The sequence below is a fragment of the Eleutherodactylus coqui genome, chromosome 8 (genome assembly GCF_035609145.1).
Source record: "Eleutherodactylus coqui strain aEleCoq1 chromosome 8, aEleCoq1.hap1, whole genome shotgun sequence".
In the NCBI taxonomy this organism is placed as follows: domain Eukaryota; kingdom Metazoa; phylum Chordata; class Amphibia; order Anura; family Eleutherodactylidae; genus Eleutherodactylus; species Eleutherodactylus coqui.
The window spans coordinates 33442759-33455546 of NC_089844.1; the positions used below are offsets into that span (position 1 = coordinate 33442759).

The 12788-nt window shown below is 45.1% G+C and overlaps 1 protein-coding gene across 1 annotated transcript in view; it reads right to left on the reverse strand.

The window, feature by feature from the left end:
- LOC136576287 (aldehyde oxidase-like) overlaps positions 1-12788 on the reverse strand; it is a 155128-nt gene that overhangs the window by 52529 nt on the left and 89811 nt on the right. Inside the window, exons 20-24 of the mRNA XM_066575463.1 lie at positions 10106-10201; positions 9073-9198; positions 7342-7416; positions 6166-6218; positions 1291-1405 (exon numbers count right to left, since the gene is read on the reverse strand). Coding sequence (XP_066431560.1) covers positions 1291-1405; positions 6166-6218; positions 7342-7416; positions 9073-9198; positions 10106-10201 — 465 coding nt within the window. The remainder of the gene's footprint in view (positions 1-1290; positions 1406-6165; positions 6219-7341; positions 7417-9072; positions 9199-10105; positions 10202-12788) is intronic.

The window sequence follows — 12788 nt, forward strand, 5'->3', positions numbered from 1 at the left end:
CAGACAAACTGGGAGCAGATCTTTCTATAGGTTTCCTTCATAATATTTCCTGACTTGTTTAATATTCCATCAAAACCAGTAAAGACTCAAGCTGTTCTCCCTATTTTATAAAGTTTATGGAGGGGTATCCTCTCATCTTAAGGAGAGAACCTAGAAGGTATGTGAGGAGACACCTAGGAGGTGGGTGAGGAGACTCAGTTTCCGTCAGGGTGTTTCAGTGCTGGCAGAGGATAGGGGTGACATCACTGCACCAGTCGCGACCCTTGTTGTCATTTTGCCGGTGCATTTATATTTTCATCTCAGTGCTGGGCATTGACAGACCATTTGCTTGTACAATCTGTAGGCAGGTTGGTTGGCTGAAAGGTGGGACAGCCTAGCCTGTCAATCAGCATTACTCAATGCTCATTTATTTTGGTTCCTCCTATGAAAAAGCACTGGTCAGTGGCATAACTATAGGGGAAGTGGTTGCACCTGGGCCCACGAGCCTTAGGGGCCCATAAGGCTTCTCTTTTTCATATAGGGAGCCCAGTACTATGAATAAAGCATTATAGTTGGGGACCCCGTTACAGATTTACACTGACGCCCAGAAGCTTCAAGTTATGCCTCTGGCACCGGTTAATATATTTGGTCAAGTCTGGTAAGTGTTCCTGGTCTGTTCTGTGGGCTTCTGTCTGAAGCTGTCCTGGTCCAGTCTGTGGTTCCCTGTCTGACCTGAATCTCCAGTCTAGCTAAGTTTACTGCACATTCACTTACACCTGTGAGGCTGTTTAATACCTTGCAGCTCTGAATCTTAATGGTTATTCATATATTATTGTGTCATCTATACTTTGGCACTGTTTCCTGCTTCCACCTAGGGAGAGTCAGGTTCACCCCAGATTTCTAATGTGGGGCTGCCCTCATCAGGGCGACAACTCCACTTTTAGGCAAGAATTCCTTGTGTCTCAACTTTAGCATCAGATTCCCTTTCTTCCTACATTTTGGTTTCATTATATTGAGTTTGTGTTCTCTGTGTAAGTATATTGTGTGTATATCCATCCATTTGGGACATTAATTTACGTCCGATCCAGACAAGGAGTACTAGCATATGACATGGACATAACAGTTTCTTTGCTGTTTTTCTCTGGCATTTAGAAAACATTTGCTAGAAATAAGTGGCTGGTTTACATGTATAACATTAGAAAAACATCTGATTTCTTGTGCATAGGCGGTGTGTGGAATTGCAGCTAAGCCCCATTCAGTTAAATAGAGTTTAAGTCAAAGTAAAAAAGTTCTGCCTGTTTTCTATGGTACCTTGTGGTCTCCTGTCCGACAGTCTAACTCTACTTCAGTGCATGCTGCTCCAAAGATGAAATCAGGCGTTTCTATATGCATTTCTTGCCGCCAGTCAGAGATTGGATCAGGAATCCTATAGTAAAAGACAATACCAATTAACTAAACGGTATTTAAAAAATAACTACCTTCATTAAGTGGTTCATTATATTTTTACAAAGATTACGGTATGTTGAATGAAAATAAATACAAGTTTAGCCAAGAACAGTTTTTGGCTATTTCTGGCAGTCCCATAGAGATGATTGGATCTGCAGCTAGCATGCTCAACCACTGCTCTATTCATAGAAGGGGGGCATGAGGCCAACGTTCTCATGATCGGTAGGGTTCCCAGCAGTCGGACTGCTACCAATCGGACACTTATGCCCCATCATGTGTATAGATGATAAGTAGAGATGAGCGAGTATACTCGCTAAGGCACTTTACTCGAGCGAGTAGTGCCTTAGCCAAGTATCTCCCCGCTCGTCTCTAAAGATTCGGGGGCCGGCGGGGGAGAGCCAGGAGGAATGGAGGGGAGATCTCTCTCTCCCTCTCTCCCCGCTGCTCCCCGCCGCAACTCACCTGTCACTGGCGACGGCCCCCAAATCCTTAGAGACGAGCGGGGAGATACTCGGCTAAGGCACTACTCGCTGGAGTAATGTGCCTTTGCGAGTATACTCGCTCATCTCTAATGATAAGTTTAAAACTTGGTGCAACAAATGGTACTGACTTTTTAGATAATCTGCAGCCTTACGACTTTAATTACACGACCTTCTTGAATGCTAACATTCCCTGTAATGTTTTGGTCTGGCCCATCTGATTACCAGTGGATTCTATGATAGGCCAAAGCTCGGACACAATGAGTGCTAAAAGTTCAGTAAAAGACAACTTAATTCAAACCTGACTTTGGAGTTAATCACTTGCCACAAGGATTTTGTTCCACATCTAACCTTTGTTGTTATCAGTACACATACGGAACATATCAAAGTTTACGCAATCACAAGGGCTGTGCACATGTCCTGCATAGATCTTGGGTAAGCTATTAGAAATATTTTCTCTAGTGGCCTCAAGGAACCTCCAATGCAGTACACTACTACTAATTTAGTAGAAAATCGGACGGAAATAGTACCCATTCATTTAAAAGGTAGCATGCATACAGACTTTATTTTATTCGGACGACTAGTCAGAGTAAAAAAAAAATTCACAGCATGTCCTATTCTTGTCCGATTTTCAGACAAGAATGGCACATGTCAATGTGCGGTGTTCAGACAGTACATAGTTGGGATGCCTGAGTTCTGTCCAATGTCAGTTGCGCCTGAGAATCTCGGGCACAAGTTTTACATCGCCTGTGTGCGCATACCCTAATGCAGTTACTGTAGTCCCAGTTTGCCTTTAGTCATTGGCTGTTTATCATTCTGATGATGTCACAATAGTTTTGTGTCTTCCAGCCCTTTTTGTGCAGAACAAGAATTTCACGATTATCATTTGCCCAAGTGAACGACCTGACCTGGTGATGTCATCACCAGCTCGTTTGCGCTAAGGCAGCCTGTTTAGACTGCACGATTCTCATTCATTAAGGCTGGCTTTACGCGACTAGACTTCAATTGCGGAATCCACAATAGTCACCCACACGGACGACACACGGTATTCTGTGCCTATTGAAAAAATAGAACATTTGCATGTCCACTCAGATGCGCGGATAGCGATTTCCGCGTGTGGACTTAAAAACACAGCTATTTTTGTGTGGAATCTGCATGGATGGCTTTCTTTGAAGTCAATGGAAGCCATCTGACTGGCGGCCTATCTGCAATTGACATTGCAGATGGGCCGGCCGCGGGTACCCGCGTCATCGCCTAGTGACAGGGTAGGAAAAACAAACATTTAAAAAAACATCTGTACTGCACATGACTGTCGGTGAGCATTGGCGGTCATCTACAATACTGAAAGAGAAGGCATGTGGGGCCACCGGCTGAGGTTAGAGACGGATTCCGCTGGGGGCTCCCGTATGCGGAATCCAACTGGTTCGTGTGTAGCCGGCCTTACTGTTCAGTCTTTCACATTCCTTTGAGCTGATATTGCTTGTCTGCTTTGTATTGTGGTCCTCTTACAATAGCAGGGTCACACGTGCCTACAAGAGAACTAGAAGACCCTTCGGTAGGTCTAGGTTCTGAAATAATTACCTCCAAAGCTTCAGCTCATAATAACCCCATTTTAGGTTGAATTTGGAGCCAATTATTTCTAATAACACTTCCAACAATCAGTTTTATGTGGCTTCTGACTTTACCGATGCTTACCCGCTCACTACCACTGTCTTACCCTATCCTTCGGTCTGAGCTTGCCCTTTAGTGTGATTTTTGCCTGGTATATTTTGTGGTGCTCACACCTGTTCTTCTGGTGCTCGTGTGTTAAGGAATAATAGGTTTGTATTGAAGCCTTGGGGCCATTGTAGTCCCGGGGAACTCATATATTATTATCTTGATCAACCAGTCTGTCCAGGAGGAACTTTATATGTTTTGCAATACGCAGCCAGGTGCCTAGTTATACTCTGTTACATAGTAATAAAATACATTAGATTACTACTTGCATAATGCGCAAAACAATCAGGACAGCGCCTCAGAATAAGGATGCGTAGGTGAAGAGAGATAATGGAGGGGGGGCTTACTTGGCGTGGGTGACCCGACCAGATAGGTAGGTCACCACACCCAAGGTCCCCACAAGTTTAATAGGTGTTACAACTGATAAACACTCCGTCAAATAGACATCCACTATGGAAGAGCATGAGAGGGAGGGTCCAAGAAACACTTGTGGAGTCTCGAAAGAAGAACTATACACAAAGATAGTGAAGCACGATTCTGATGATACTAAATTCATAGTTTTATGTTTTTCTATTTTTGTAAACTAAAAAACACTTTTTTTTTAATATTTGCTTTTGTGTCTCTGCATTGCAAGAGCCATTACATGTATATTTTCCCATCCACAGATTGCTATGAGGGCTTGTTTTTTGTGGGAGGAACTCCAATCTTCATTTACCCCATTTGTGGGAACATATAACATTTTCATAAATTTTTTTTATTCCACTTTTTTAGAGGGTTGATAAACAAAATCTGCAATTCTGATGTGATTTCTTTTGTTTACGGCTTACACTGAGCTGTATACATAATGTGTTCAATTAAGGCTGAATGCACACCGCCGGGTTGGATTCCGCATGTGGGATCCGACCCAGTGCCTGGCCAGTGACGCCTGCGGACCTCTCCGCAGTGTTCTTTATCTGTAATGCGGATATGCCGGCCAGCGCATGGCTGCACATGTGCAGTACAGATGATGACGTGCCGTCACTAGGCGCTGACGTGGATTCCACGGCCCGTCCGCGGTGATAGCGGATCAGACGTCTTACTTTGACCTTAATAAGAACCGTCCGTATGGAATCCGCGCCGAAATAGAACATGCTGCGATTTTTCCTCCCTGAGCGGAAAATCGCAACTGACTTTCGCTTGTGGACATGGAAATATGATTTTCTATAGCATGTCTATAGGCAGTATTTTCCGGAGGCGGACGCCCGCTCTGGATTCCGCAATGCAAATACGCCTGTGTGCACTGGGCCTTACTCTGCAGGCCAGTACAATTATGTCCATACCCAATTGATATAGCTTTTTTTCTACCGTTTTCTTTAAAGAAAATGTTTTTTCTACCGCTGCATTCATAAACCACTAATATTTTTCTCTTTACGGTAATGTTGCTGTGTAAAGGGTTTTTTTGGCGGATTGAGTTGTACTTTTTGATGGTACCATTCTTTGATCCGTAGGACTTTTTGAATATTTTCTATTTCGTTCTTTTGTAAGGTGAATGGGCAAAATTAGCTATATTCTCCATGTTTTTGTATTTCTTATTTCACAATTTTCACTGTGCAGGTTAAGTCATGTACTAACTTTTTGTAGTGTTTTTTTTTCTACAAACTAAGGGGTTATTCAGACGGGCGTATATATTGGCTAGGTTTTCAAGCCCAGCCGATATACGCTGCCCCTCTCTGCAAGGGGAGGAGATGGGACTGGAGCTAGTGCATTGAGCTCCCACCCCCTGTCACTGTTTACAATGGGAGGGACGGGATGGGGGTGAACGTAAGTCCCCCCGTCCCACCCCCTCCCATTGCAAACAGTGGTGAGGGTGGAAGAGAGGGCGGAGAGGGCGCTGTAGCTCAGTGCACTAGCTCCCATTCCGTCCCGCCTCCTCCCCTTGCATAGAGGGGCAGCGTATATCGGCTGGGTGTGAAAACCTGACTGATATACACTCATCTGAATAAGCCTTAAGAGTACAAAGGTGGAGTTTTGACTTTTTGCTTTTCTTTTTACTATTTTTTAACTTTTTTTTTTTAACTTTTATTCCACTATGGGACTTTAATTTCACCACTTTCTTATAATACACTGCTATACTTCCATATAGCAGTGTATTATAAAGCCTATGAAACTCAGCCAGATGCTGAGCCTCATAGGGCACTATATCTGGGTGCCACAGCAACCCATCAAGTCCCTGTAATCACAATGTAGTAATCTGATGGGTGACAGAAGGATCCAATGGGTGCTGCGGTTGCATTGACTGCAGTATGTAAACAGTTAAACTGCAGGGAGCGCAGATTTCTGTGGTCCCCGCTGTTAGAGCAAGTGTCAGAGTGTCCTTTGACAGCTGAGCAACTGCTCCTCCTGTGGAAACTGTTTTGTTGGCTGATCCACTGCATTTGCACACGGCATAATGATTGAGTGAACAAATGTTTGGACAAACGCAAGTGCCCGATCATAGGCCCATGTAAAAGGCCCTTATCAGCTATGTACTACCAACACTGAAAGAGTCTGCATGGAAGAGTTTTACCTGTAATGACCAGCCGCTGATAGACAGATTCTTAGCCGGAAAGCTTCTTGTATCTAAGTAAAACAAATGGAAGGTGGATGGTACGGTTTTACTAAGGCAGTAAATACAGCATACAAAACATATTATCAATAGAGATGAGCGAGCATGCTCGGATAAGTCAGTTACTTGAGCGAGCCTCAATGTTCTCGAGTAACTGCATTCTTGTCCGAGTGTGCTCGGGGGGCGGCGGGGGTGAGCGGGGGGTAGCGGAGGGGGGAGAGAGATCTCTCTCTCTCCCTCTCCCCCCCACTACCCCCTGCAGTCCCCCTGAGCACGCTCGGACAAGAATGCAGTTACTCGAGAAGAGCGAGGCTTGCTCGAGTAACTGACTTATCCGAGTGTGCTCGCTCATCTCTAATTATCAATTATTTTATAGCTCCAATTACATACCATATGAACACAAGATATAAACGAGGATGGGGGTTGTATAAAAATGAGCAAATACAATAGACAATATGAGCTAAGAGAGTGAGAGACTGTACAGAAGGAGAGAAGGCTTACAGCTTACAAAGGAAAGGGGAATAGACAGTGGGTGAAAGCTGATGCTAGTTATAATTGACCGGTGGAGACAGAGTTATTGCAGACTGTAAGATTTTCTGAAGAGCTGGGTTTTCAGATTATGTTTGAAAGATTAGATGGAAGACAGTTTGGGGTGGTAAGTTCTGGCATATGAGGGGTGCACAGGAGACAATAATGCACGGATGAGATAAGAAAGGAGAAGAGAACAATGTCAGAGTTCATTCATGCAGACTGTTTATACAGACAGATACATTGTTGCCTCATCCAAATGGGATAATTGTTCAGTCGTTCTCATTCACTGTATGACTGAATGAGAACGACTAAACGATGATTTTTATGTCTGCATGAAATGAATGATGAATGAAGAGCAAATGATTTATCAATCATCGATCATCGGCTGCTTTTACACTGAACAGTTATGGTTCATTTTCGTGTGTTTGAATGATAATTGTTCCATGTAAAAGGGCCTTAAGGTCTTACAGGGACCAGAGATTGTTTTACGAACAGGCATCTGGAGATTAGGGCAGAGATGTATGACAGGCAGGCTGTGACATTCTCTGTCCATATCATTATACTGTATATTATGGTACATAGTAATAGAGTGTTTATAAAACTTACATATTGTGTCCAAGAGGCTTCAGGATCCAGAGTGAAGATTGGTTGGAGACGCTGGAGAAGTATCTGGCACGCTTCCTACCAAAAGCAATCATAAAGCAATTGTCAAGCATACAGAAAGTTAGGGCTCTGAGTTCACTTCAGCGTCTTTGTTTTCTGTTCTGCTATTCCGCGATTTCGCGGTAAATTGCAATTTTGCCACGATGCGTTTTTAACATTAGAAAGCCCCTAGACACCGGGAAAAAAAACTCGCAAATTCGCAAACGCTAGTGGGTAGTCACCCTTAGAGCAGCAGCAAAAATGGGAAACAAAATGGTTCCATTCCACTTCCCGTTGAATTCAATGGGATTTTCTGAGCTTCATTTGTGCTCAGTTCACTTCCATTCCATCTGCTTACCCTTTTTAATGGAAAAAACAGGTAGACTAGAGTACTTCTATTCCACCTAAAAAAAGCAAACGGAAAGGACCCTTACTAGAGATGAGCAAGCATACTCGCTAAGGGCAATTGCTCGAGCGATCATTATCCTTAGCGAGTACCTGCCCGCTCGAGAGAAGAGGTTCGGCTGCTGGCGCGGGTGACAGGTGAGTTGCGGCAGTGAGCAGGGGGAGCGGGGGGAGCGGGGGGGAGAGAGGGAGAGAGAGATCTCACCTCCGTTCCTCCCCGCTCTGCCCCGCCGCTCCCTGCCCGGCTGTTAGTCCCACCTGTTTACGGAATGCCACTGGCTGCTGCAGCCAATGACTGAGCTCAGCAATTAATCTCTGAACTCTGTCATTGGCTGCAGCAGCCTGTGACATCCCATAAACAGGCTGAGGCAGCCTGTAAACGTGACATCAGAGGGGAGACCTGGAGCAGTGACACAGGCCACAGTTGGGAATAAAGAGGTAAGTATATGCTGCTTAGTTATTTTACTACATGGGGAATAGAGTTTTAACACAAAACAGCTACTTGTTAAGGATCAGTGTGGCATTGTTCTGTAATACGTATACCCCAAGGCATTTCATATTACACAGGTATTGTCCTCTACAAGGATTGCTGCCAACACCACTGTAGAAGTCTGTATACTGCAGTGACTAATTCCTCTTCTTTCCTGTCCTGAAGCCCCTTTTACATGGGACAAATCTCAGGCGCCAAAGCGCGAAACAACTGTCCCAGCGATGATAGCTCCTGTGCCCGCCCGCCTCCATTCACAGTAAACAGGCAGTCATTCATAGATGAGCAACTGCCTGTTTAAACCGAACGGTGCAACGGCAGCCCAACGATGATCCGTCTTGCGCTGTACAATTATTATATAAACTGCTCAATGTAACGAGCAATTTGCATGATAATAGTCCCGTGTAAAAGCGGCTTAAGCCTTATGTACATACATACAGTACGTTAGAAATTCTATTCTCTTGGAATGTGAATTACTTCTTGATTTTACAAACTCAGCAATGGGGGACCCTTCCTATGATGTCAGGATGCTAAGGGGTAGCCCTGATAGAACTATGGGACAACCCCAATAGCAGTCTCTTACATGCAGTCTAGAGGTCAGAGCATGAACTGCACTTTTTATACTGGTGGTGATGGGCTTTCCTTGCCCATGTAACTGCACAGGGTAAAAATATGATACAATTGTCCCCGCACCCATACATTTTCAATAAACCAGTATTATAATATATTAAAACCAGTCTGTTTTATTTCTTGTATTAGTATGCTAATTAATACTATTTTCTGCCCATATAACACATGCTTACCTGTACGGCCATTATGTAGACTATTGATGCAGAAGAAGGCATTCTTGAAGCATCTGATGTAACTGATGTACTGAGTTCACTGACATGGACATTTGAAATTGGTATCCGCAATTCCCGACTGGCAACCTGTACCAAATAAAAGTATGGCATCACTCACCGGTTATGGATGCTTGCACTAAAAAAACTTAATGAAGTTATTCACTTTTTAACTATTGATGACTTATTCTGAGGATAGGTCTTCAAAAATTGATCAGTGGGTTTCCGTTGCTCGGGAGATGTTAGCTTCATACACTTGGCAGTGACTCAAGTTGGTATTGCAGTCACTATTCTCAGTGAACCCTTTGAAGAGGACCTGTCACATAATTCTGCAGTTGGGGCTCTATTTCCTTTTTTTCACACTCACTTCCCTTCACCCTAGCTTATTAGGTGTGACTTCTGGTGATATCAATGTGTCAAGTTGATTGTCTCTATGGCTCACTTTTAAGGAATGACACTGGACTTCATTGACAGTCCAACACCACCCACTGAGAATGACTGCCTACTTGACACATTGACATCACCAGGAGCCCCACCTAAAAAGAGCCTATCTGGGTAAAGAGAATTTAGCATGGAAAAAAAAAGGAATCATCAGCAAGGCCATGACTACAGAGTTATTCAGTCAGCCTCACTGATTGTACCCCTTGACAGGTTCTCCTTCAAGACACATAAAATGAACATTATAAATCAATAGCGGACTGTCCGGTTTAATGTCTTCTATTTACAATATTAAAGGATATATAACAATATTAAAGCTTTTTAAACGGCGGCTGTTGGCCCATGTAGAAGGGCCCATACATGCTCAGCCTACTGATTGTCATTGGAACTATGTCATGTATAATTTCATGTTAGGGTGGTGCTTTTCAATGAGTACTTCAGTGTAGACCCTAAGCATGGACAACATAAAATAACCAAAATGTGAGATGAATGTGTAGATACCAGAATACTGCATAAACCCGTAGAATATGTACAATGTATTAACCATAAGGAATCTTACCTGCATCATTCTGGTCAGAGTCTCTTGATCTATGTCATTTCCAGCAGGTGTCACCAGCACCCATCCGTCCTTGTTTATATGAACGAGTACAGCAGCCTACGGTTAAATAATATCAATTATTAAATTATTGCAAAACTGATGACTAACCGAAACGCACACAATAATTATAGGATAAAACCATATGCAAAATATAATTGACATGCTTTATGATAACTGCTGAAGGAGACACCTTTTTCCATGACGCTAGAAGTATAGCATGTTTACGGGTATGAATTCAGTGCTAGAAGGTTAGCAGATCACTGAAAAAGGAGCTCAAATACCAAAGTTTCATATTATCCTATATTTAACTTTAAATTCTGCCTGAACCAGCTTAACCCTTTCCAATCCAATGTCGGGCCTGCCCCGACATCATCATTTTCCTCCACCTCTCCGATGTCGGGACAGGCCAGACACTGCAGTGCAGGAGTGCATCTGCGCCCAATCATCAGACACATCGGGTGCAGATACACTCCTGCACTGGTCCTCATCAAGGACCCCGAGGAGAAGGCTGAAAGGGTTTTTAACCCTTTCTGCCTTCTCCTTTACACATTACATAGCGCTCAATTAGTGCTATGTAATGCCGGAGATTCCGCCCGGCGATCATCACCTGACCCCCAGCGGTCACCTGAACGGCGAGCCGGGAGCCTGCACCGTGGGGGGGGGGGGGGGGGCTGCTTACCTGTCCGGCGTGCATATTAGCACGAACTGCTTAGGTTAAGCAGCGCTGCTGATTAGAGCCACCTGATTGGCTCTTCGGCACCACGTGACTACACAGCGTGCACGCGCATTGCCTTCAGTAGCCGTGCACTACACACTACAGTTAAGCAGACATGCACTACACACTACACTTAAGTAACACGGGGTTAGGTTTAGGGTTAGGGTTAGCGAAACCTAACCCTAAACCCCAACCCTGAAACTAACCCTTAACCTAACCCTAAACCTCAAACTAACCCTACACCTAACCCTAAATCTAACCCTTAAGCCTAACCCTAAACTGTAACCCTAAACCTAACCCCGTGCTGCTTAAGTGTAGTGTGTAGTGCACGTCTGCTTAACTGTAGTGTGTAGTGCACGGCTGCTGAAGGCAATCCGCGTGCACGCTGTGTAGTCACATGGTGCCGAAGAGCCAATCAGGTGGCTCTAATCAGCAGCGCTGCTTAAGTGCGGCTGAAATTCTAAATATGCCTCCGGCTCGGCAATTATGTGACCGCTGGATGCCACCTGACCCCAGTGGTCACAGGATCGCTGAGCCGGGAGGCAGAGGAAGAATGCGGAAGATGCCGGACAGGTAAGCAGGCCCCCCCATGGTGCAGTGAGCACCTGCACCCTCCTGAACTCTGTCAGTTCAGGAGGGTGCAGGGAAATGCATTTTTTCTTATCCATTCTCAGCAGCTCCAATTTATTTGGAGCTGGGGAGAATGGCTGAGAAAAAATAATTGGATTGGAAAGGGTTAATACTAGAGATGAGCGAGCACCAAAATGCTCGAGTGCTCGTTACTCGGGACGAAATTTCGCGATGCTCGAGGGTTCGTTTCGAATAACGAACCCCATTGAAGTCAATGGGCGACCCGAGCATTTTTGCATATCGCCGATGCTCGCTAAGGTTTCCATTTGTGAAAATCTGGGCAATTCAAGAAAGTGATGGGAACGACACAGCAACGGATAGGGCAGGCGAGGGGCTACATGTTGGGCTGCATCTCAAGTTCACAGGTCCCACTATTAAGCCACAATAGCGGCAAGAGTGGGCCCCCCCCTCCCAACAATTTTTACTTCTGAAAAGCCCTCATTAGCAATGCATACCTTAGCTAAGCACCACACTACTTCCAACAAAGCACAATCACTGCCTGCATGACACTCCACTGCCACTTCTCCTGGGTTACATGCTGCCCAACCCCCCCCCCCCCTGCACGACCCAGTGTCCACAGCGCACACCAATTTGTCCCTGCGCAGCCTTCAGCTGCCCTCATGCCACGCCACACTCATGTCTATTTATAAGTGCGTCTGCCATGAGGAGGAACCGCAGGCACACACTGCAGAGGGTTGGCACGGCTAGGCAGCGACCCTCTTTAAAAGGGGTGGGGCGATAGCCCACAATGCTGTACAGAAGGAATGAGAAATATAATCTTGTGCCACCGCCATCAGGAGCTGCACACGTGGGCATAGCAATGGGGAACCTATGTGCCACACACTATTCATTCTGTCAAGGTGTCTGCATGCCCCAGTCAGACCGCGGTTTTTTATAAATAGTCACAGGCAGGTACAACTGGGAATTCCCAACTCCGCAATGGGAATTCCGTGTGCACCCACAGCATGGGTGGCTCCCTGGAACCCACCGGCTGTACATAAATGTATCCCATTGCAGTGCCCTGGACAGCAGAGCTAAGATTAACGTCAGCTAACGTCAGATTAAATGCAGGTGGGCTTCGGCCCACACTGCATGCCCCAACCTGACTGGGCTTTTTAATTCATAGACACAGGCAGGTACAACTCCCTATTGTGAAGTCCCTGTGGACTGACAGCATGGGTGGGTGCCAGGAAGCCACCGGCGGCACATAAATATATCCCATAGCATTGCCCATCACAGCTGAGGTAATGTCATGTTTAATGCAGGTGGGCTTCGGCCCACAGTGCATGCCCCAGTCAG